This window comes from Onychomys torridus, chromosome 6, assembly GCF_903995425.1.
Source record: "Onychomys torridus chromosome 6, mOncTor1.1, whole genome shotgun sequence".
Taxonomy (NCBI): Eukaryota; Metazoa; Chordata; class Mammalia; order Rodentia; family Cricetidae; genus Onychomys; species Onychomys torridus.
In genome coordinates, this window is record NC_050448.1 from 9867756 (window position 1) to 9894446 (window position 26691).

General features: G+C 38.3%; 1 protein-coding gene across 1 annotated transcript; it reads right to left on the reverse strand.

The window, feature by feature from the left end:
• Positions 1 to 1365: 1365 nt before the first annotated feature.
• On the reverse strand, positions 1366 to 25490 carry Sec62 (SEC62 homolog, preprotein translocation factor). Its single transcript, XM_036190072.1, has 8 exons — positions 25413 to 25490; positions 18604 to 18712; positions 17448 to 17553; positions 12823 to 13027; positions 12316 to 12408; positions 10553 to 10613; positions 8103 to 8222; positions 1366 to 4180 (listed from the first exon to the last, which is right to left on the reverse strand). The coding sequence occupies exons 1-8, from the start codon at positions 25446 to 25448 to the stop codon at positions 3714 to 3716; spliced, it is 1197 nt and encodes a 398-aa protein (XP_036045965.1). The 5' UTR covers positions 25449 to 25490; the 3' UTR covers positions 1366 to 3713.
• Positions 25491 to 26691: the final 1201 nt, after the last annotated feature.

A 26691-nucleotide genomic window follows, 5' to 3' on the forward strand; every position in this document is an offset into this window, starting at 1 on the left:
TCACATCTTTGCTTGGGAAGGACACACGCCTTTAATCCCAGGAAGTGATGGCAGGAAGCAGAAAGGTGTATAAGGCAAGAGGATCAGGAACTAGAGGCGTTTTGAGCAGCAGTTCAGCTGAGATCCATTCCAGTGGACTCAGTCTTAGTAGTAACAGGATTGGATTATGAGTTATCAAGGTGAGGTGGCTGTGGCTTGTTCTGCTTCTCTGATCTTTCAGAATTCACCCCAATATCTGGCTGCGGGTTTTTTTTTTTTTTAATTAATAAGAGCATTCATTTAGCAATTCATCTTAAAGGGCCCACAGAGGAAGCACTTAGCTTTAGAAACCACATGAGGTTGCATCAGAACAGATAACACCTGACCAAGAGTGTCAGTCAGCACAGGAGCAGGAAGGAAATTTAGGAAAAGTGGTGACCTTTGTCAGCCAAGACAGCTTCCCTGACTTCTGGCTGTGACACTTTTGGGCCACACCCACCAGAAGCCAGGAGCCCACTGCTCCTTTCCATTCAGGTTCCCTTAGTGGGCAGAACTAGAGGAGCTGGGCAGGTAAGACGCCCCAGCATATTTGGCAAATCCTTGCATGGCACTCATCACACTGCTTGGAGCTGCATGGTGCAGAACTGGACTTTCATTCACCAGTGTGCCTAGTAGATTCTGACATATGAACGAGCTCAGTGTTACTGAATCAATGAATAGACCTGAAATACTGCTATCATACAAAAAAAGGTCAATTTACTAATGATATAATTAGAAACTATTTCCAGGTAGAGTAAATATTTAAGACACTACTCAATATTGGAGAATGATTCACCAATATATTCTATTCCAGGGGGCAGAGGCAGTTGAACAGAGCTACCTTCTTCTATACCTTTACACTGCTTTTTTGCTGTTTAATATCTGTTTTTCACTTTTGTGCTTTTTGTTGGTGATGTTGTTTAAAATGGTCACCAAAGGTAATGTTAAAATGCCATCTCATGTTCCCTAAGGGCAAAAATACAATGATGCAGAGTTATGTTTGGGCAGAAGTTAATTTCTATTGGTCATGAATTCAATGTTAAGGAGTCAATAACATATGTTAACATCTCTTTTGAACAGACAGCTAAAACAGGTTTACTGTTGGTTGATTAAATGCTATTAACAGAGGCTTGTAGAAGCCAAGCCCCATATTTCCCTTAGACATGGTGGTTCAGGATTTGCTAATCACAATATGTAATCATAATGAAAAACTGTACATACTGTTTCTCAATTCTTAAAAGTTTTAAAAAAGCAAACTTAGAATTGACATGATTTTTCTAGCCAGAAGCTAATTGGTTCTCACAATATAAAACCAGAGGGAGAAAACACCAAAATCCACCACCAATGCATATTTCAATATAATATATTAAAATTTATTACTTTCTGAGTAGTATTCATTGAGATTATCAATTAACATTCTCTAGAAGGCCTTATAATTTAAAAATTAAAGAATTCAGTAGGAGGGAAAAGGAAAAGCACCCTATATAATAATACGTTCATTTTGAGAACATTCACATATGCACTATTCTTCCATCTGGACTCAGGCCCTCATTAATTCAATTCTGCTTAGGCCAATATACACACACTCCACAATAAATCCCACATTACTCAAAAGCTTTGTGCTTCTACTTAACAGCAGCATACGAAATCATTTTTTAGGAATCCCCACTCCATTGGCTATTGTAAACAATTCTCCATGCTTGGACACAAGGATATTTAGTTAGCCAACAAAGACTTCTGAAGACTTGGACAGAGGAAGCATTTAGACTTTTGTATTTGTTTAAAGTGTTCAACCTTGAAGCATACAATAGAAATTAAGCTGAAATTTCTAGTTCATATTTAACTACAGTAAGAATATTCCCCCCAAAGGTCATCAAATATTTATAAAAATGTTACTAGTAATCTGTAGAAATCCACACATATATTGATATGGGTGGACTTTGTAGCTAGCATTCCTCACTTTTTAGACTAGACACAGGACATATAAAGAACTTGCACATAAATCATAAATACTGAGTGCCTGGGTACCATAATAGTAAAGGTTAACAAAGCAGTTTTACTGTTATAAAACACTCTGGTTCCATTTTCACAGCCCCAAAAAGGTACTAATGTACTGTAACTGGTAAGTTCATAAGCTGTAATTATCCTTTTCCTTACTGTGCAAATGAAGTAGCAGGGCTCTGCAAACATGGATGAAAACTACCCAGGCACTACAATCAACGCACAGTGCTTTGAGAAAAACCTTAAAAGACTTACAGCCCCAATTCTGTCCACACACAAGGAAGACTAAGGAAACAATCAAGCCATATTTCTTAAGATTTCAATACACACAGAATGCACTTTCTCACAATTAAAAGTCATTTTTAGTCAAACACTCAGAGGGGAAACAGCCTAAAGATGAAGACCTTATGTATTCCACCACTTACTAACTATAACAAAAGCACTGTGACTGAAGCAAAGTCATTACTGCTCACTATCAGTGTGTAAGACTGTAGCTCCAAGGAATGAATACTTGTAAGTAGACAAGATTTTTTTTAAAAAGGTTGTAACTAAACTGTGTAAAAAAATAAAATGGCAGAACTAGTTTGAAGCAATTAGAGTCCAATGGTTTTCTATGTTTTCTTTTATATCCTTTATTTTTAATTGGTATTTGAGAACAGCAAATTGTTTCTCACAGCAGTGCCTCCTGGTTTGATAACATAGTCCCCATTTCTAGATGTAAGGATTGAAAATCAAAATGAACATTAAGGCGTACAAACAGCTACTTTAAGTCTGTTCTTACTTAAAATAAGAATAATTTTTACTCATATTAAAATACATGGAATGTTGGCACATAACTGAAGCTGCTGTAGAAAGATCAGATGTTCTGTGGGTTACGGGAACTCTAAAAACATACCCTTACATGGTTTTCGTTTTACAAATTTAAGTGTTGAGAAATGTCTAAATAATAAGTAACAATTAAAATAAAATGTTTTATTTGTAAATTATTTACAGAATACATTTTATGTTATGACAAGGAGATGGGAGGAAGGAAGAGCCCTCACCTTCCAATCACTGTTCTTCACTTTCTGTTGGAGATGACCACCTTTCTCTGGATTGAATGTACAATTCAGTTTGAATTTCCTAAGTTGGAAAAGGATAATTTGTAGCTAAATTAAAAGTGTTACTGCACTGTTACTAGCTGGTTTGTTTCCACAAAATGCTCTTGATCCCTGCTAACTCAAAATCTTAAAAAGGAATTTTCTGGTATAATTTCATGAAGAAAAACAAAAGCATAACTACTAAGAACAATGAGTTTAAGCATTTCATCATAAAGAAACTGCAAAATGGCTATATACTTATGCATAATTTGAAATGCTGCAGTTTCTTTAGTGATTTCCATTAGTCTAACAGTAAAAAGCCATACAACTATCAAAAATGCCCTTAATCTAAATGTCACTGTAGACAATGTTTCTTTGATGACTATCAAAATGAGGCCTACTCACTGTAAAATAATCTGATGGATAAAGTTATTAATGGCTTCGACTGTGCCAATAGTACCAGTGTCCTACGAAACAAAAGGCTGACTGTAACTAAATGTCAAATACATTTCAGAAAATGGATTTAAAGAATGCTACAAATGTCATGTGTACATTATGATGATCACCCAACACAGAAAACCCAACCTGCCGCACTTCAGTCCCAAACTAGTCAGATTATGATTTTTCATGTGCAGATTTAGGCATTTCTCCATCCTTGTCGTCATCTTCCTCATCACAATCTCCATCTGTCTGCTGTTCCAGTTCCTCTTTCGTGATCATCTCAAAATCGTTTCCGTTTCCACTACTGTGTTGGGAGCGGTCATCTTCCCGCCTGTCACTGTCTGTGTCAGAGTGGCGCTCTCCACCTGAGCCTTCTGTTCCATGATTTCCTGCTGCCACTTTGCCTTCTTCATCCTCCTTTTTCTCACTGTCTGACTTTTCCTCACTGTCGGACTTCTGTTGCCTTTTGGTTTCCGATCTCTCATCTTTCTTTAAGTCTGCTTTTGGTCCTTTGTATTCATGTGTGTATAGAGGCCTGAAGGAGTCAATGAAGCCCACATCAGCAGTCAGGTTTGGCAAGAACCAAAAGTGGTGTCTTCCTCCAGTTATCAGCCAAATGATGAGGAACAGAATACAGCGAGCTGTGGGAAGAAAAGTTTCTCCTGAATAAATCAAGCACTGACTCAACCACAGGGAGAGTTTGTGAATAAGGAACTGACACAATAGTTACCTTTATTTGCATGTATGCACCATAAGGAATATTTAAAATCAGACTAGCTTAGCAGGTGACAATATTGTAAGAGCAGAGCATTCTGCTCTCAACTTAGGGCACAAATGTTGTAATGATACTCTTAAAAAATTACTATTTTTTTTTTTTTCTCAAATCTGGGTGTTGTTTCATGGACATACACTTAGGATTTATGCATTTTGTGATGTACTTCAGTAAACATAGTAGTCAGATGGAAATTGAAGCATTCATAGGATCACGGTGTACAGAAAGAATGTGAGTAAGAGTTATGAATGATATTAAGAAATCTACCCATGAAAAGGTAAATGCAATTTGCCTTACTTCTTGGTCCTTATGTGCTTGTCTTGATTAAAAAAATACTAAAACTACATCCAACATTCAACATGTTATAAAAGCAAATATTAATGCTGAACAAGTATATACAGAGAAATATATATATTATTATTTCTCATTTTAAAGTAAATGCAAACAATTCAGTGGACCCTTACATATGCTATGGAGCGAAAGCATGTGCTAACTTGTCTAAAAGATAGCTCAGCTTTGGAAAAAGAATTCAGGCATTAGAAAATTTCTAATGTTGAATTCTTCTTTTATTAATTAGGTAAATTATGTTTAAGTACCAACTGCCTCAATATTAAGAAAAATGTTATATATCTAAAATATAAGCTAGGTATAGTGGTGCATGCCTACAATCTTAGTGTTCGGAGGTCTGGGCTTACACATCAGGATTTTATCTAAAAACTACAAGAAATAACCAAAGAAACTCCAGGCCAATGTAATGCTAACACAGCAAGACTACTCAAACACACAGTCTATGAGTAGCTCTTTTTTTGTTGTTTTCGTGGGTACTTGGCCTTGAATCGGGGGCGGCCTGTCATGTAGGCAACATAAAACTATCCTCAACCCTTTCAAATTCTGAGACAGGCTACACTGTCCAAAGCCTGTGACTATCTTCCTGCCTCAGCCTTCCAAGTAGCTGGGGTCGCAGGGTTTTGTAAGCACATTTGGCTTAGTATATTATCAGAAACCTCAGTATTTCAGATGGTTTTCTATTATTTACCAATTATGTACAGATTTATGATTTTTCCCCCCCAAGACAGCGTTTCCCTGTGTGGCCCTGGCTGTCTTGGAACTTGCTCTGTAGACCAAGCTGGCTTCAAACTCAGAGATCTGCCTGCCTCTGCCTTGAGTGCAGGGACTAGAGGCGTGTGCCACCACACCTGGCTTTTTTTCTTTTTTAAAAGGTCACAATGATTATACAAATGTTCTAGGGTAACCAGTCTGTTTTGTTTTCTTTAAAATTACATATAACTATTTTAAAAAAAACCTTACAAAATAGCTGATCCATGCTTTTTTAATTAATTGTGCTTTGGATAAATCAAAGGGCAATAGTTTTTAGATATGCCTTAATTTATAAAGCAGTATTTATAAATAATCTTTCTTATAAGGTAGTATTTTTATTTTCATGAGAATAAAAATATATCAAATAATACTGATCAGAATTATTTATAACACAAAGAAGGTAAGCATATTTGAATCTGTAATTTACAAGTAAATTCCACTGATAAAAGAGATGAGTAACTTTTAGAGGCAACACATTTTTTTCCCTCAAATACAATTATGATGTTTTAGTTTATTCACAAATTTGTAAGACACGTGAAATATTTTATCAAATCCAAGAAAAAAATTATAGAAAGGTTGTAAATAAAACTGAACTTCTTATGACACGTAAACTGGGCACAACAGAATAACATTCCAGTTTTATACGGCAATAGATAAAAGAATGAACCACAGAAAATTACAACATGTACAATCTTAAAAAGCTCCACATTTTAGAAAATGCTACAGTTTTATTTTAATTGGTGATATTAACCATGCATATTGAAAAACACCAAAAAGATTTCTGAACAATTCTTACACAGGATTTGTAAGTAGGCCATAGATCAAAACTACTTCAAAGAAAAATTTGGAGGGTGGAATCAGCTCAGTTGGTGAAGTACCTGCCTAGCAGGAAGTGGCCTTGGATTTAATTCCCAGCACCACACAAAACTAGGCATGGTGATGTATGCCTGTAATGCCAGCACTTGGAACACAGAAACAGGGAGGCATAAATTCAAGGTCATCCTCTGCTACACAGCAATTTTGATGCTAGCTTGGTCTCAAGACACGAGACCTTGTCATAATACACACACACACACACACACACACACACACACACACACACACACACGTAATTACATGTTGGGTTTGCTTCTGATCTGTACTACATATTTATATACATGGGAACCTGGAAAAATATTTTCAAAATTCAAGAAACAACATTTCAAAGGTCAAAACAATCTAACAAATTATAGTGACTGAGTTAATTAAAGTATAGCAACTAGAATAATTCATTGAGTAGAGCGAATCCTTTGCTGAAAAACTTCAAGGAAGTTTTGTAAATTTCACTGGTTTGATATAGTCAGGTGACATCAATCTTATTGCATCTAAATGTGAGTTCAATGTTTACAACTTTTCTCCTTGATACAGGGATCACACTGACACTAGTTACCTGTTTAATAGAGGATTGGTTATTATTTCTTGGCCTACAACTGTGCTGTGCTGTCTGCAGAAGCAGCAAGGGATTTTTCTCAAGGTGACTAAGCTAGAGGAATGAAAAAAAGTCAGTTAGGTAGAAAAGGGCTCATTTAGTCAGGGATCCCAGAAAAATGTGTGTGTATGTGTGTGGGAGTCCTGTCACTATGGGAGACTGAAAATTAGCAGATGAACTCCTGGGTTCATGTGGGTGGTGGCCCCAACTCAGGATACCCTGGTGACCAGGGGAAAGGTGTGAATAGAGTAACTGTTTAGCACTATAATAATGATGCTTTACAAAAATAAAAATTATCTATTGGAGTATGCATCTAGTTTAGTCAATGTTGGCCAAGGTGTGTCTTTCAACAACAGAAACTAGATCAACACTGTGGGTGATTTATTTTTTCTATAAAGTAGTACTTACTATTCTTGGCTGGGAGTGGTGGCACATGCTTTTAATTCTAGCACTTGGAAAGGCAGAGGCAGGTGGGTCTCTGTGAGTCTGAGGCCAGCCTGTTCTCACACAGTAAGATACTGTCTTTAAAAAAAGGCATGAAAGATCTCAATAATTCTGAATGCTAAAAAAGACTCACTTTGTTTTCCTATTTGGTTTTCAGTCATTTAGCTCCTTAATTTCTAGAATTAATTTTGGTACCCAAGTGAAAAGTTGTAATTGTCCCTAAAGTGGCAAACAAATTGTTTAGAACCACTTAACTGAATACATGAATTGAACTTAAATATTTAATACAAGTTACATTTACCTTACCTCAAATATCTAATGATTCACCACTGCAAAAACAAACCTTCATTATAGCTAATTTTAAAACATAAACTAAATGCAGATTAAAATATAGAAATATATATTTCAAAATTACTGAGAGTAAATTTCAAATGTCTCACCATAAAAAATGATAGCTAAACAAGGCAATGGGTATTTTAACCTGATTTAATAATTCCTGCATGCACACACATATATAAATTGTATTTTATACTGTACAATATTATGTTCATTAATCAAATGCCATATTAATACAAGATTAAGTTTTGAAAAGATATAGGCAAATCTCAGATCAGAGCCAATGTAATCAGGTCTGAGCTCTGAGATTTGACCTAGACGGGAGGGTCCCATACTTCTTGACTTCTCTGTATTAATTTTGCTACTCAGCTTCCCTGGAGCTCTGGGTTAAGTCTAAGTGCTTAGTACCTACCTTACACCAAGATCAGTAACATTAACCACTTACCAACAGCAAGGAGAAGAATGCTGGCCACAAAACAGCCTGCGCCCACACTGAGGTAGTAAACACCGACTCTCATCTCTGCTGGCCAGAGAGGGAAGAGGGTGGCTGCTATCACTGCAATAACTGGAGCAAGAAATGAAGTGACAAGAACATTCAAGCTTTTGCAACAAATACTTTAATGGCTTGATTACAATTAACAGTGAACACATTCTTTTCTTAGGGGGAAACTGTTAAATCCCTGAAGCAAAAAAGTTCCATTTGCATAAAAATGATGAATTATCAGCAATTTCACTTTATATAGTTCTTAAACTAGGTTAGTATGTTTTAAAAGCCCAGATTACATTAATTATAAAAATTACCGTATAAATTAAAACTATTCCTTAAATCACCAACTATTGTCATTTTGAAGTTTTTTTTTTTTTTTTTTTTTTAAATATTAGGAGTAAGGAAGCTTTAAAAAAAAAAAAAAAAAAAAAAAACACGAGCTGGATGGTGGAGGTGCACACTTTTAATTCTAGCACTCGGGAGGCAGAGGTAGGGGGATTTCTGTGAGTTCGAGGCCAGCTTGGTCTACAAAATAAGTTCCAGGACGGCCAGGGCTGTTACACAGAGAAACCCTGTCTAGAAAAACCAAAATCAACAACAACAAAAATCAACAAAATAATACCCTACTCTCAAAATTCTGAAGACTCCTCCCTAGCCCTCCCCAGGGGAATCTGAGTCACAGACTCTTAAAAAATAGGCACTGTGGTTAGGGAAACTACATATAAGCACCTCTAGTTTCTTTTCAATTATAGTAGGACCTCAGGGAAAACTGTTAAGAAATGAGCAGCCTGGTTATTAGGTCTTTACCATTAAGAACAGGATTCAATTCCCGGGCTATCATGTGTAAACTAGGTATACCTGCCAAAGCTAATTTACCTTGTATTTGATAACTACTTGATCTTATTGGAATGAGATATCAGAAGGAGTTAACGACAGAGTGACTATCACATTGTAAGCAATCTACAGCACTATCCTTTTGGTGTTAATTCAGTTTCAATTCTTACTTAAGTTTCTCTAAATGGGATCCTATAACATTCTACTGACTAGTATCTGTTTTTGCTAATTTGTTTAATTATTCTTTCCCACCCAATCTTGCCCCCAAACTTTAAAAAAAATACATGTACAAGTTTAATACCCATATAAAAAAATGAGTGAAAGGTTATAGTGAAGATGAAATCAGTTTTTGTCCCACTGTTCATCAGTAAACACTACTAAGCTTATTCTACCCCCAGGGACTGCTAAAGTGCAATAAAACAATTAGTTACAAATAATCTTTTCTAAATAAATGAACTTATGTAATTCCCACTCTTTGGCAGTTTTCTCTTTTCATTCTTTAAATGCTTCATAAAATTCTATTACACTGCCATTATTTCATTCTGCTGAGGAACCTGAGCTGCTTTCAGTTTTATGTGAAAAGAGACAATATCCTGCAAATATACCCGTACATGTATACTGCGGGGACTGGGTTACACAACAGAACAGTTATCTAGGCTGGGATGTAGCTTAGTGGTGAAGTGCTTGCCTTGCATGTGTAAGACCGTGGGTTTGATCCCAGGCACTGCAACCACCAACAAAACCCAATAACACTGAAAAAGCAGAACAGTGACTTCTTTTCATGTAATTGGTAGGTCAAAAGATGCATGCATTAAGATTTGAACGATATGTGCTAGACTGTTTACTTTAAATGTAGTCTGAAGTATGTAGATTAAAATAGTAAACAAGTAAGTGCATACCCCGTGCTCAACTGTGTGCACAAAATGGGTGAATATAGGATAAATTCCTGCAAGACTTACAGGGTCAATGTATTTACATCTATAATTTGAAAGGTATTGCCCAACTGCCTGTGTAAAGGTAAAAAAGAATATATCAATTGTTGGAGTGTGTTTCCCTTCCCCCAGGACTTTCACTGTTAACTTTTGTAACCTTAATCTTTGCTCCTAGATTAAGTCTTCCCACCCCCTTAAGAAATTTTCTACTCACTCTACATACCACCCACAGATCCCACCTCCTCCCGCTCCTCCCATCTCCCAGCCCTCCCTCCCAAGTCACCCCACATCCCCACATCCCCCAAACCAAGGTGTCCCATGGGGAGTCAGCAGACCCCGGCACACGATTAAGTCTATTCACAATGACTGATCAGTGTGTTTCTTCCTCTGTGAGCTACATTTATCTTTTTTTTTTTTTAAACCAGGTTGTTCTACCAAGTTAATCTCTTAAAAGTCTTTTAGTTGTTGCAAATAATTTTAGTTATTTATATTCTAATTTCATGTAAAGTATCCTTTTAAACAGTTCCCTCTTAAACAGTTTTTACTTTGTATTAAATTTAGAAATATTTTCCTTTGGGGTGCTACATTTTGCCCTCTAAATGCTAGCTTATACTGAAAAGCTACTTATATCCTCCTACTTACCAAGAATTAATCCCATGACAAATGTTTTAATGTGAACTGGGTCATAGATCCACACATAAACCTAGAAGAATCAAAAAACCTCAGTGCTTAAAAGTTCTCATCACATTAGTAATGTTTACTCTACACTGCAGTCACATTAGCAAGTAATGTTTACACAGCAGCTCCTCAAAGGCAACCCTGACTTCCTAACACACTAAGAGCTTTTCCTTTCAGATCACAGTTATACTCATCCATTAAAAGACTCTTAGTTTTAGCTCTCCATTTCTGTAAATTACAATAGTCTTCCATTTCCTAGTTCAATTTTGAAAAAGACCTTTTACTGTTTGTTTTTCTGATTTATTTGTATTTCTAACACTTGGGGTTCCAATTCAACCTCTATTTTACTGTTTACATTTTCCCCGGGAATTAGTCACAAACATTAGTTTTGCTAGTCATCACTAAATAAAACCCGAAAACCCCATATTTTAAAGAGACATTTCCCAATTTTAAGTCTAGAGATGTTCTCATGCCAGTAATGCTTACTACAATGTAATACAGAAAGATGTTTAGGTGCCTATGTCCCTAGTGGACTATAAAAGCTTTCCTGCAGAGGCTTTCACTGTATTTTACTATACCATTTCCAGCACCTGTGAAGTATCTGGCACATACTGATATGCTCAACACTTAACTCAATATATCTGAGCTCTTCCCACTGCAGAATTTCAAACAGAGAGCCCCAGGAATCACTTTTTGCATATCTGATAATTGGTTTAAACTTATCAAGAAAGAATATATCTTGAAATTCACAACAGTTCAGCAGCTAGGGCATAGTCACTATTTTTACAGTAGTTAAGTGACTACCATAACAGTCTTTATGCAAGGCCATCACCACACAAATCTCACTACAAAAGGTATAATGGAACTATCTCCTTCAACAAAGCAGTAGCAATGTTCAAAATTTCAGGCTTCTCAATAGCTATTTCTGATGAGACACTGTTGAAGAGCCAGAGATCAGTAGGTGATCCCCCTGAGCCATTCTGCTTCTTCTCTTTGATAGTAATAGTAATTCTGCATTTTAACCGGACAAATTAAACCCCTACTATAAAAAGTGCATGCAAGTATGAAGATAGTTTGCTAAAAAGAAAGGTGTGTGCCTCTCATTCCTTTTTCTCTGTGAATGTAGTTTTAAAGTTTAACAATCGCTGGGCGGTGGTGGCACACACCTTTAATCCCAGCACTCGAGAGGCAGAGGCAGGCAAAAAAAATCTTTGTGAGTTTGAGGCCAGCCTTGGCTACAGAGTGAGTTCCAGGAAAGGCACAAAGCTACACAGAGAAACCCTGTCTCGAAAACACACACACACACACACACACACACACACACACACACACACACACACACACGTTAACAATCATCGACCATGAGGCACCTTGGCAAGAAGATTCTAACACAGAAAAAAAGAAAGGAGCTTGGGCCTGCCATGGAGGATCCTGACTGTACTGCTTACCCCTAGAGAATATTAATGAGGAAGAAATCAGCATCTATCCTGTACTAAAGCTATTGTAATTCCAGGGTTCATATCACTCATACCCAGTCAAATCAGATTCTACCAAAAAGTACACTAGAAAAGTATAGATCTTTTTGAAAGTTATTTTCATGTACTTAAATGTACTATTACATTTTTCTAAATCATTTCTTTACATAGTGATGGTATCAAATATACTTCTAAGATTTTCTATGAAAAACTGGAATTCTATCATATTCAAATTCAATATTCTAATCTCACCTCATTTCCATCCAGAAAAACTTGATCATCATGTGGCTCGAGTTTAAATTTTTTCTTAGTTTCCTTCTTTTTTGGAGTTCCTGGAGTTTCTTCCTATGAATAGACAGATGAGTAGAATAAAACACTTCAGGAACAAAAGCTGTTGACATTCAGGAGGTGAAAACTCCTGACTCTTTTCAACACTAACAAAACCCCTTAAGCTCAGTGTTTACAAACGGTTCTGACAGTTGTCTCCCATAGCTGTAAAGGCTTTATGATCACAGGCCAGTAAAGATCATGTGTACAGATGATTTTCACTTATGTGTTTGGGTGCTTTTCCTGCATGTGTCTGCATCACGTGCATGCAGAGCTCTCAAGACATCCCTGAAACTGGAGTTAATAGAGGTTATGAACCTCCATGTGGGTGCTGGAAATGGACCCTGGGTGCCCTGAAGAAGGGCCTCTGCACCATCTCTCCAGTCCCCACAATGATTTTAAATGTTTTAGTTTAACTTCAGGGAAACGTACCTTTTTGGGCTCTTCCTTTTCACCATCTTTTTTTTTCTCTTTTTCCTTTTTTGTCCTTTCTTCTTTTATATTTTCTTTCTTGCTCTTTTTATCTTCTTCTTTCCCACTTTCAGATTTCCCTTTATCTTTTTCTTTTTTTATGTCTTTATCATACTTCATTTTCATTACTTTTAGAGCCCGATGAAAAAACTGTTTCTTTAAAAGCCTTGGGGAAAAGTGACAATTCTAGTATTACAATTCCTATCAATTACAAAGACACAAACTTTTTAAAAGAGCAAAAATATCAAGACCCCAAAAAATTAGCAAAGGAAGATATGAACTGGCAATTCATAAAAGAAATTACAATTAGTAAGCCTCTGGAAAAATATAGTGAAATATAATAAGTATATACAAAAGTATATTCCACAAAGGAAAAAGGCCCAATAGCCAATCAGACTATGAAAAGCTGTCAAAACTCTGTCTCTTGAACTAACATAAAGGACGTTACTGCTTTGAGACTTACCCACAGTCTCTAGACACAATGACAGTAATTAAGACTCATTCTCATTTAATGTTATGTTTTTATTGCAAGAGTAAAAATAATACAGAGGAAAACAGTTTACTTAAGACATGTCAGCAGAGAAAAGTGTGTTTACGACTGCTTGGTACTATTCAGCTCTTTTACGGAGGGTTACTTCTGGACACGTACTTCTTCATTCAGTCTACTGCTGTGATAAGTATCTTCATTTCAACTAAGCGATGATGATTATATATACTAAGACAACATTTCTGCACCCTGACAAGGATTCTCACAAGAACAATCTAAAAAATGTGCCTTACGTGAGGCACAACAGTGTATTCCTAGGTCAGCAGTTTCAAAGGCTGCTCCCATGACGGGAGTATTCTTCCTCCAAAACGTGTGAGTTTCTGTTTCACTCTTACTTCTTTCAAGTTCTCTGACTTGCTTAAAACACATAAGCCCACCTCATCCCTTTCAGGTCCTGCTATCTTGTCCACAGCACTTATCTACTAACTTACTGGATTATTTATTATGCTTGCTCCTTCCCTAGACTTAAACCACTAAAAATAGATCTCATTCAATTATCTAATGAGTTCAGAAGTTTAGCTGATCCCATAGTAAGTCAATCTCATTGTTTTTTATTTATTTTTCTTTCTAACATTATAGCCCTACCCAAGGAACCTCCATTGCTAGTAGGAGTGCAAACCTGCACAGCCACTATGGAAATACATCAGCGTGGCAGTGCTTCAGGAAATCAATCTACCTCCAGATCCAGCTAGATCACTCTTGGACATAGACCTAAAGCAGGCTTCATCCTACTACAGAGACACTTGCTCAATCATGTTTATTGCTGCTCTACAGCCAGAAATTGTAAACCCAGATGCTCAGTAATGGACGCATGGATAAAGAAAATGTGGTACATTTACACAATGGAATATTACCCAGCCATTAAAAAAAAAAAAAACAAAAACACAAAAACCAACAACAACAATAAAATCACGAGGGATGGCGTTTCATGCCTTTAATCCCAGCCCTTGGAAGGAAGACGCAGGCGGATCTCTGTGAGTTCAAGATGAGAGAACCACAGATACAAAGGTTAATGTAGGCTGGGGGACCTGAGAGAAAAGAGAATCATGCAGGGAAAGTGGCCAGTTAGCACCCCAGAAAGGGCAGACCGGAGAAAGACTGTGGCAAACAAACAAGGGTAAAGAGAATACGGAGATGCTAGACTGTGGGCTGGTGATACGACGTCTCACTGAAATTAGGGTGAAGAAAACTCTGAACCCTGGGTACAAAGCATAGACTAAAAGACACCACAGGGACTGGAGAGAGGACTCAGCAATTAAAAGTACTTGTTACTCTTGCAGAGGTCTAGGGTTTGGTTGCCAGCATTCACAAGGAGCTCACAACCATCTGTCATTCTAGTTCCAGGGAAATCTGATATCCTTTTCTAGCCTCCACAGGTACCAGGTACACAGTACAAACATATGCAGGCAAATACTCATACATATAAAATAAAAAGAACTAAATCTTAAGAAAAAGATAATATGCCTAAAATACACGCACAAACTTTTCCACTCCAGCATTTCCCCTCAGACTCCACTTAGTTGCTTTAGAAATGAAACTGGACAAGTCTTACTGTGGTTATCTCTACAGTTGGGCAGGAACCACGAGAACAGTCCTGATGAGGACTTTATGGTTATATCAGAAGTGGCTGATATCATCTTAGGTCCAGTCCTTTATTTAAGTGCAGAAAGAACAAAAACAGGATATGAGTAGGAATAACTTATAATTCAGAGTTTGTCTCTGGGACTTTTTCCAAGTTCCAGATCTCTCTCTCTCTCTAAAGATACACTTTTATGTGTATGTTGAATATCTTGCACTATGTAAGTGCACTGTATGTGTGCACTTGGTGTCTTCACAGGTCAGAAAAGGATTTGTACAGTAGTAAGACTTTAGAGATGTAATCCTACCAATAAAATCCAGATCCTCTGGAACTGGAGTAACTGTGGCAATATTATGTTCCCCCAAAATATTGTGCACCCTATTAAACTTCTCTGGGGTCAGAGAACAGAACAGCCACAATATTAAACATAGAGGTTAGGCAATGGTAGCACATACACCTTTAATCCTAACATTACAGAGGCAGAGATCTGTCTGGATCTCTGTGAGTTCAAATCCACACTGGAAACAGCCAGGCATGGTGACTCACGACTTTAATGCCAGAAGTGATGGCAGAAAGGTATATAAGGCCTCGTGAGGACCAGGAACTAGAGCTGGTTAAGCTTTTAGGCTTTTGAGCAACAATTCAGCTGAGATTCATTCTAGATAAGGACTCAGAGGCTTCCAGTCTGAGGAAACAGGATCAGCTGAGGAACTGGCAAGGTGAGGTGGCTATGGCTTGTTCTGCTTTTCTGGTCTTCCAGCATTCACTCCAATAACTGGCATTAGGTTTGATATTATTAATAAGACCTTCTAACATTTCATACTACAAGTAACAGAGGGTTATAATCTGCCACATGGGTGCTGGGAAATAAACTGGGTTCCTGTGCAAGAGCAGCAAGGGCTCTTAACTCCTAAGCCATCTCTTCAGCCTCAGTATCTTTTAAAACTTGTCATATAACAAAGTATTAGGGTTCCTAAAAGGCCACAATATGTGAACTAATACTGGCTGCTCTCCTAAGAGATTTAGGCTCACAGATTTAATATCCTTAATAGTATATTGGCAGGTGATTAACTTTTGCTCCAATAAATTCCCCATTACCTTGAGCTTCAGCCCAAACTGCTGTATGACCTTGGACAGACTTTTAACTTGGCTGTGTCCCAGTTCCTACAGCTGTAGTACCTCTCAACTTTTTACAACACCCCACACCCACCCCTTGAAGCAGAGAGGGAAGTTGGTATTTTGAAATTCTCATCAGACAAATTACTGTACAAGACAGTAAATATAAACTGTATCATTGTTAGTTCAGCACTACTCCCAAAATAAAACTTGTTTCTGAAATGCTCGCTGGTCATCTCTAGTCATTCAGCAACTAAGAATTTTAAGAAGTATTTGATAATTATTCACTTTAACAGTTTTTAAAGAGGGTTCTCAGATGAATAATGTTCTTTTTCTTTTTTTTCTTTTTTTCTTTTTTGATTTTTCGAGACACGGTTTCTCTGTGTAGCTTTGCACCTTTCCTGGAACTCACTCTGTGGTCCAGGCTGGCCTCGAACTCACAGAGATCCACCTGCCTCTGCCTCCTGAGTGCTGGGATTACAGGCGTGTGCCACTACCGCCTGGCCTTCTTTTCTTTTAAAGACAGGATCTCAAGCAGTCCAGGTTGGCTTTCAACTCACTTTGTAGGCAAGAATAACCTCAAATTCTTGATCTTCCTGCCTCTACATGTCCACTATACCTGGGAGATGGCAAATACTTAAAAAGTGTTATTAAGCACAGCCATCATTAAATGCTGTATGTACCTCCCAAGCAAAATTATAATCTAAAAATCTCAAATACTCAGATGTTAAACTTTGGTACCATAGAGCAAAATTTAGCTAATTTTACAGATTAGTAAGTATGCTCTTATTTATTAAACAGAAAGAGGAAGGTAATTTGGTTTGGCTTTCTAGGTATAAATTCTTTACCAAGTTTCTTTACGGAGAAAAGTTAACTAAATGAAAAACGTGTATGTTCCCAAGGTGTACGTACTTTATCTTGGAATCTTCAAGGAGAGACTACAAAGACAGTGCAGCTGTTTTGATTTTAAGAGGAATATTGTATTAGCAATTACTGAAAACAGCAAGTAAGTTTGGCTTAGTCCACGGAGAAGCCACTAAAAACCTAAGGATAACAGAGCTAATAGCCATCCCTGGAAAAGATCTGGAGAAAAAACTGCTCTGACCATTTCTCACACAGAACCTGTTCAAAGTCTAAGCTTTTTCTCTTGATTCTTTCATTTAGTAGCCCTGGCAAATACACATAACTACAAACTACACACAATTAAAATGATACTAAGTCTGAGAATGAATGTATTTCAACTGATAAAATCCAGGTCCCATATAACACTTCCTAGTTAATAACAAGGAGTTAAAAGGCTTCAGAACCATGTGCACAGCTGACATGACTAACAGCAAACATTACCTGTTGCAGTAGTCCACCACAGACTCCCGGGTTGTAAATAAAGCCTCCTCTCCTTTCTTGGCCTTTGCCCACTTTGAATCCAAGAGGCAATCCACTGCTTTTGAAGCTACAGAAGAAATTGTTATTTAAAATCCAGTATATGTAATTACATCTAATAAAACCATGCTATAAATGTCAACATTCTGACAACAGAAATAAAACAGAATAGAAGATTAAGTCTAATAATGACTACCATAAGTGTTCTTTACAAGGCCAATCCATGAAATATATTAATAAGCATCTTCACAGCAATGTTGGCAAATAAACAAGAAATGTTCGTAACAAAGTCTTCTCAAAAATATTCATATATAACCATCAATCATTGAATAATCGCAATAAAAAATAGCCCCAAATACTTCCTTCTTCCCTCAGTGGTAATAGAAATTCTCAAGTTATGATAACTTGCCAAAGAATCACTCTGAACAATCTACTACTATGACTAGCAAATAAATACATTAGATTTAGAGATTAGCACGTCTATTTTTAAAAAATTTTAATGAATAACAAAATCATTAATAACATAAAAGAAAGAATTCCTTCTGTATAGAGAAATTCAGGTTTAAGTGATAAGACAGAAAAATACAACCATCATTTATAAGCTATGGGCTATATATATTATAGATGATATCAGCTTATCATGGGGTGGAATGGGTAATACATAGACCTAGTTAATTCCCTTGTAATCATACTATCTGAACAAAAGGTAGTATTTCATAATACTGAAAATAAATCTTACTTTTAAAATTTCCAGCAAAACCAATTATAAAGCACTTTATCTTTTTAATTTTCAATTATAAAAGGAAAGACTACGATAATCAACTGCCATCTGCTCATCACTCAGTTTTAAAAATCACACATGGAAGCTCTTTTATAACGTCTACATATCTTAACTTAGGTAACTTCATAGGATTTGTACAGCAGGGAGGTGGTGACACACGCCTTTAATCCCAGCACTTGGGAGGCAGAGGCAGGCGGATCTCTGTGAGTTCGAGGCCAGCCTGGTCTACAGAGCGAGATCCAGGAAAGGTGCAAAGCTACACAAAGAAACCCTGTCTTGGAAAAAAAAAAAAAAAAAAAGGATTTGTACAGTAGTAAGACTTTAGAGATGTAATCCTACCAATAAAATAATCAACCCGATGACCCATCATATTGGTGGACTTTGTTGGACAGTTGAATCGAAGATACTTGGCTACAGCCTTCTCTTCTTTTGAAGGTTCACCGACTTCCTGCAACATAGGAATATTAATTTAGTGTGCTTATGTACGTGATAAATTCAAGCTCTATGGAGTAATTTGCACATCTGTTCTGTAAATCTTTTCGAGTGCTATACAGGGCTTGCTTTCAGACCTTCCTTGGAGCAGATCTGATAACATACAAAAGAAAAAAAATGTACACTCTTAATAATGTCTTCTAAATACATACTGACAGGGTCAAAGGCTGTCCTACATGTTGGCCTCAACTACAGATCATTAGACTATTTTTCCAGTATGTTAACTATTTTGTATAGTTCTTTTTCAATTTTGGATGGCATCTTTTAATACTCACAAAGCAATAATTTAAAAGATAAGATGCCGCCAATAATGACTGCTGCCAATAATGACTGCCTAAATGGCACAGTAAGTAGAGAGAGGTGCCATAAATGTTATAACCACAGTCAAAGACATGGTTCCGATCAATGGATGACAATTTGTAAGAATTCTCTAATTAACCTAAAGTAGCAGCCAGAAGAACTGAAGTGCTGATGACTGGCACTGAGTCCCTTCCTTTCCCTGGGGACACAGACACTGTCTGGGACTTTCTCTTCCCCGGCAAGACTATGGCAAAAAGAGAAATGCTGAAAGGGATATTCCTATTAATGGCAGTGCAGTAACAAAGAACAGTTTTGTGAAAGTTGCTGTATCCTTTCCTGTGTCTTTTCTTCTCTTTCTGTTCCCAAATTTTCTATGACAAACTCAGCTACCCCAGCTATAATTACTTGTGGCAATAAAAATTAAAAGTTCAACCAATTCTATTTTATAATAACAACAACATATACTAAATATTTTCTCCTCATTCAGTGCAACCATTGTCAACTTAAAAGTTTATCCATTTAACTGGTAACTTGTTACCAGGATGAACTTGACTTGAAATCAAAGGAAGGAAGACCGACTAAATAAGGATGTCTCAATAAATTTAAGTCATCCATTCAATCAAATACATACTTTCCGAGTGTTTATAATCTTTGGATGCTATAATGTATATTAGTACAGTAGGATAATTGTATATTGTTACATAAATACCCCAACAGCAACTGCAGTTTTCCCAAAGGAATAATAAATAAAAATATTTTAGAATTACACAAAGTAGAAGTGAAATTATCAGTGTACAAAAAGAGTGTCTTACAGAGAACTTGATTTTGAAAGACAAGTTCCGAGTAAACTGAATGAACAACAATAAACAATGCAGCTGAAAATGAGCCAAGACTTGACTCTAACAGAAATCAGTTATAGTGTACTAGGAAGCTAAATTTGTACAGAGAGAATAGAGTCCTTAAGGCAAGCTGAGAAAATTGAACTTTATTCCATAAGGAGCAGAAAGATCACTATGTTTTTTAATAGAACAGAAACAGGAAAGTAACAAATATTATTTTTATGAGTGTTTGCAAGAGCAACAGGGAAAAAAACATACAAAGCAGGAAAAGTAGTTGGGAGACTACTGTTAACAGTCGAATAAATGTGACACCATATTGGTCTAAGAATCAGAAGGAAATATTTATATTTGAAACATTCCAAATGTAGAGTACATAGGATTAATGGTAAAGGTAAGTGAAATGAGTAGATACAAAATGTCAGATTTCTATGTTAATCAGTAAAAAGGAAACACAAAGTTGGGTGGGTAAGGAGGTAGGAAGGGATCTGGAGGACTTGGGATGGATATGCTCAACATATTTATTCATTTTTTTAAGGAAATGTGTAAGAAAGGTGATTCTAGAGAACAATCATCATTTTAGGCATGGTATACGATCCTTAAATTAAACCCTTAGCACAGATAAATGTGCTAATTTCCTGACTGCTGATCAAGGCATCACATGTAAAATCTGGTTAAATATCAAAATATAAGAAGTCAGAAAAGTTGATTGTTATAAGAAGTCAGACACTGTTAAGTATCTGTAAAAATTCTTTAAATTTCACTTTTGAGTTAATCAACTTTTCCCCCAACTCTGTATTTTCCTTGGTAAACAACAATAGACAGAAAAAGTGACAAGTGAGTAACTTTCTCAAGTGGACACAGAATTCAGCTGTCTACTAGTACTCTCCTAAAGTACCAGTGACTGATACTAGTTACTACAGACAGCTGTTGATGAAAATCTATTATTTGGAGCATCTGCTGCCAGAGAGTGGCATCAGCAAAGACTGTAGAAGATGGATACATGGGAAGTCCTGTGTGACTGCCCTGCTGCAGCCTAAACAGGGCATAAAATATACTTACCTTGTTTATAAACTAGACTATAGTAAACTAGCTCCCCTATTTGTTCCTTTTACTGTGAAGAGAAGATCTTCCGAACTTTTGCACTAAACTGTCAAGGAGTGAAAGTCTTTTGAGAGTATTAGTAAATGCTTGTAAAACATACAAAAAACAGCTCACCAATTCTCAAATAAAAGACTTTTTAATCCCATTAACTCACAGTTGTCTCTGAAGGAGGATGCAAAGAACCAACAAGTTTAGGCTAAATTGCCTTTTCCTGCAAAATACCAATCTACTGGTTGCTGGTAATCACAGCCCAAAATTACTTAGGAAGACTGGTAGAACATTCATGAAAGATTTTAATTAATATATTTTAGAATATATCAATACTTAAATAATATAATGAAATAGAAGTTGCCATTTGTAGCCTTTTGGAGGAAAAAAATTCAGAGCAAGCCACGGGCTTTATTTACTCTTACAGAATTTCAAATAATTTACAACTGAAAAGAAATAAACTTACTGGTCTGTCAATAGAGAAAAAAGAAAAAGTTTTAGTTTGTCCATTGTAAATTTGAACATAGGCACAAAAAAGTAGTAGAAATGTTTATGAAAATACAAACAGGTTAAAGCTATTCTGAAAACTAGAGGAAATCGTGAATAAATTATTGCATAAAGACAGCTTAACAACAGCAGGACCCTCTCCAATTGCTTCTATCATATTTCCTGTGGCAACAGGTTTGCTATGTGCTATAAAATTCTCTATTAAGCCCTGTATGTTGGCAGGTGGGAGAGGATGAATTTTCAGACTGAGGATTGGATTTCTAGGTTCTTTGTCCTTCAGAAGGTCCTGAGAAGTCAGACCTGGAGTCTGCAAACATTTTTCTTCTCTTTCCTGAAATGAGGCATATAAACCCATGATATGTCAGATTTTACTGCCAGCAAGACAGATGGGCACAACAAAAATAACCTACGGAAGTTTTACAAGTTCTAAGATACAGAAACCATCTGAAGATTTCCAAACTGAACTAGTTTCTATATACAAGCAGAATACTATATGGAATGAGTCTCTGAGCAGGAAGTCACACTAAATCTTTGTTGTAAAATTTTATATTCAGAATTTGGGGAGCTGGATAGCTCAGTGGTTAAGAATACACATTAGCATTCTTCCCAGCACCTATATTGGGCGGCCTACCACTGCCTGCAACTCCAGTTTCAGAAGATCCGATGCCTTTTTCTACCCTCAGGTACAACAAGGCACGCATATCTCCACAAAGATACAGACATACACTAAATTAAATACATATATGTAAAGTAATTTGGATTAAAGTATTTCAAAACTTAGTTCTTTAGTCAGTGATAAGGTGGAAAGAATACTGCACTGGAAATTAGATGACTAGTCTAAATCTAATTGACTAACTTAAAAGGCAACCCTAGTTCAAGTCGTCACAACCTCACTGAACATCAGTTTGTCAGGAAAATGAGGGGGAGATCTGTAAGCTCCAAGCCTACTGAGGACTGAACGTATTTTTTTTTTTTTTTCTTTTAAACTGGGTGGGTCTGTGAGCATGTGCATGTGAATTCAGGACAATTCTAGAGGCCAGTTTTCTCTTACCACACTGGGATCAAACTTAAGTTATCAGGCAAGTAAGTGCCTCTGCCCCTGAGCCATCTCAGCTCCAGAGACGGAACTCAGGATAGAGAATTCCAAATAAGTTCTATCAAATTCTTTTCAATTTTTAAATTTTATGATACCAGAATTCTAAAACATGCTTCTAGTGCCTTGTGAATCTATAGTCACTATATTTCCTAAAATACATAGTTGCTTTTTTTTAAAAACAAGACTTTTTGTTTTTAAGTATTTCTTTAGTTAGAGAATCTCAGTTATTAAAATTTTACAACACAATATCAACTAACATGTACACTCCAGGTTTCAGTGACCCGATCTGAGTCACAGAAAGAAATATTCTAACAGCCCCCTTACTTCTGGCTCTATTGGGGCACCAGATTTTAAAATTATTCTGTCCTGGAAAAAGCAAATGAATTGGCTATAAAAGCAAAACAAAACATAACTCTCAACTTAAGTGTTTGTATCAAAATATCCCTTCCCTCTCAAAAAAGCCACTGTCATTCAAGGTCAGAATCTACCGAAAATCGTTTCTAAACAAAAATATCAAGTAACACGAGGAAACTCAACAGTTAGTATATAAATGCGTTTGCTGTAACAAACTGTGAACTTGGTCATTACATTATCTTTTTATCTCAAATAATGCCAAGATCAGAGTTTTTGATTCTCGACAGGAATGAAAGAACTGAGGAATTGCCTCCTCGGATAGTTGGAAGAGGCTGAAGAAATGTCTCAGTGGTAAAGCTTGTACTTCTTTCCCAGAAGATGTCAGTTTGGAGGCTAACACCAGTTGTCAAGAAGCCTGTAACTCTAGCTCCATGGAAGCTGACATCCCTTTTTGGCCTCCACCGGCACCTGGACCCATGCGCACATAACTACACAGACACACATGTACACATAACCAAAAAGCAAGCATTAAAAATTTTGTTGGGCTGCACTATAGTAGTACTGTAAGATCTTTCACCAATATTCTATGCTGCCATATAGAAATAAATCTAGATGGGAAAACATTTTAATTTCATAATACCAGGCTGACTTTTAATAACTAAAGTCTCAAATACATAGAAAGTAAATAGCCATACTTCATATAACTTAAAGACTAATGGTTAATTTACTGAATAGGTGGCTGTTAATTGTTTTTAAGCTTATTAAGGAGTGCTTAACAAAAAGCAATATAATCTAACCTAATTTCTTTATTCTGGTGAAGGAGGGCAAGAAAGAGGTTATGTGCCAAGCATTTTTAATAAGTCATTAATTTACTTAATGTTTTCATACCAACTCTACAACCTTAAAGTTTTCTTTTCTTTTCTTTTTTTTTTTTTTTTTTTAAGATAAACAATCCTTACCAATGCAGAAGTTGAGGGGGGAAAAAAAAACAAATAAAACTTCAAAGTCCTTGCTAATTGGTGGAGCTGGAGTACAACCAGGTATAGATGACTAAATTGCTGCTTTTGGCTACTACCTTAGGCTATACCATAAAGCCTCTCTACCTACCTCTGTTTAACCTAAGTTCATAACTGAAATATGAGCAGCTATTTAAAAAGTACATTATCACCTTTATGACAATATTGAAGAGCAGATAAAACTGTAAAATAATGTGTATTAAAGAGAAAAAAAGTACAAATTTGTACTGCCAGAGGAAAATACAAGGAGTACAGGAGGTACAAATTTGACAGTCTCAATACAAATTGTAATAAAATGACTATCCACGTTAAACCACAATACTAAATTTCAAAAGCCTAGGAATAGCATAATTAGAAACTTCTACTGTCTTGACATTTTGGTGTAAAGACATATGTGAACTTGGACAGGCTTGTAATTCTCTGCTGTACCCTGTTCAAAATTATTTTTGTTATGCCTGCCAAATTCCAAACTTACTGAACACTGATATCTTTCCTACAATATTTTAGGAAAGTTTTAAACTTTAACTTACATAGTTCAAAGACCTGTGTAGGCCAATAAATCAATAAAACTTTACAAATAGATATACAACGAAAACAGAAAAATATAGAAAAGCTCATCCTAAGCGAGGAACAGAAAGACAAGAATGAGTGTAACAACTTGTGATTGATAAATTAACAATTTAGGACATGTCATCAACTTACTACGCCTTCGGGTTTCTGGGAGAGCTCCCGAGGCAGTCCTCCGTCACGTCGGTGTTTAACACACAGCGACGTTAAAGAACGAACACCTGGGAGAGGCTGGCGGGGCAGGGATGCACAGGTGACATTCACATGGGATGAGGGAGGGATGCTATGTAGGGCACGAGACTGACAAGCTGGCCCGGGAAGGGCTCCTGGCTGCCACCAGCTCACTGCAGCACCGACCGGGCAGGGTTTGTTTACATCGCGTCGCCGCCGGGAAGAATGCCGGCCAGCGTCAAGCAGACGGTTCGGTTCAAAGAACTACTGAGAGGGAAGAGCGCAGATGCCACTCAACATCTGGGAGAGGAGTCCGCAGGCCGGGGGTGGGGGGGCACAAAGAACCGGCCGCGGTGCCTCGGGTCACCCTCCTCCTACCCCAGTTCCCGTGGCCTGAATTTCCGGAGCGCCAGGGAGAGCGGGGCAGGGTCGGGCGGCCCCGGAGCCCCGGGCTCCCCGCGCAGGCCCGGCCCGCCGCCGCAGGAACGCGGGGCCGGCCGCGGGGTTCCGAGCGCCGCGCCTCCTCCCTTCCTCCCCGCCGCCGCTCCGCAGACCCCTCGGCCGAGCTGCCGCCCGCACCGCGCCGCCTCGGGCCCGTCCGGGCGCCGCGACCCCGCGGGGACGCCCCGCCGCCGCCCGTCCCGTCGGGACGTGTCCCCCGCCTCCCTCCGCCTCCCAGCGCGCCCAGGCCCCGGCCCCGCCGGCCCGCCGAGCTACCTGGATCCGCTTCTTGTGTCGCCTGCGTTCCGCCATGTTGGCCGCTCCGCCCGGTTCCTTCTGACGTGGAGCGAGGAGGGGGAGGAGGCGGAGGAAATCTCGCGAGAGCGCGGCGGCTCGCGGCCCGTTATGTAAGGCGCCGCGGGCGCGGGGCCGGGGGAGGCCGTCGGGCGTCTGCGGGCCTCCGAGCTCGCCAGGGGCGGTGGCGGGCGACGCAGGCTGGCCCCTGGAGGGAGGCGGGGAGGAGGCCGCGGCTCTCACACCTGGCTGGGCGTCGGCGTCACCTGGCTGGCCTCTCAATACAGATCCCCGGGCCCCACCCCTCCGAGTCCCCGTCGCTGGGTGACGTTTCCGAGGAGAGCACCTGGACCCCCGCGGCCCGCGGCGTCACCCGTCCCGCCCCTCCGCCCGTCCCGCCCCAGTCCCGTGAAGCTGGCTTAGATGAAAGCCGGCTTCAGGGTCTGGGACCCGTCCACAGTCCTTGCTCCTTCCCGAAGGCTTGGCGTGCGCCCGCCTCGCCTCATCTTCAGAATGCACGGGTCAGGAAGAGCCCGGGGAAGTTAAGGTGGCGCGCAAGGCCGAGTTGGGATGGAGGAGCCCGCAGACCACTTCTGGTCCGCGTTTACTGTGACTTGTTATTTTAGAGCCTTCCAGACCCAAGAGGTGGTGGTGGTCAGATTGGTAGCTAGTGCTTAGATACAAGTTCCCATGACACTGGGAATTTCAAACCATTGTAGCTGTAGAAAGTTGGGAAAATACAGAAAAGATAAAGACAATAAGTTGAATTCTACCATTCAGGTCTATTAATCCTTTTAATTTCCTTTTGTCGTCTATTCCCACTTTATGTGTACACATGAGGTGTGTATGTTGAATTTATCCATTTTCTCTTCCCCTAAACATCAAGCAATATGGTAGTCTGCTTTTTTTTTCACTTTTGCATTGTAAGCACATAATTTCAAAATCCTTGAAGTCTTTGTTTCATGTGCCTAATATAATGGTGAATATGTAATTGGGTGAATTGCAGCAGCTTGATGCCTGATCTTTTTTATTTTATAATTTAATTTAACTTTACATATCAGACACGGATTCCCCTGTCCCCACCCCCAACCCTCTCCCCAGCCCACCTCCCATTCCCATATCCTCCAAGGAAAGGACTCCCCTGGGGATTCAGCTCAACCTGGCCGGTCCAGTCCCCTCCTTCCTCCTTCCAGGCTGAGCAAAGAAGTGTCCCTGCATAGGTCCAAGGCTCCAAACAGCCAGCTCATGCACTAAGGACAGG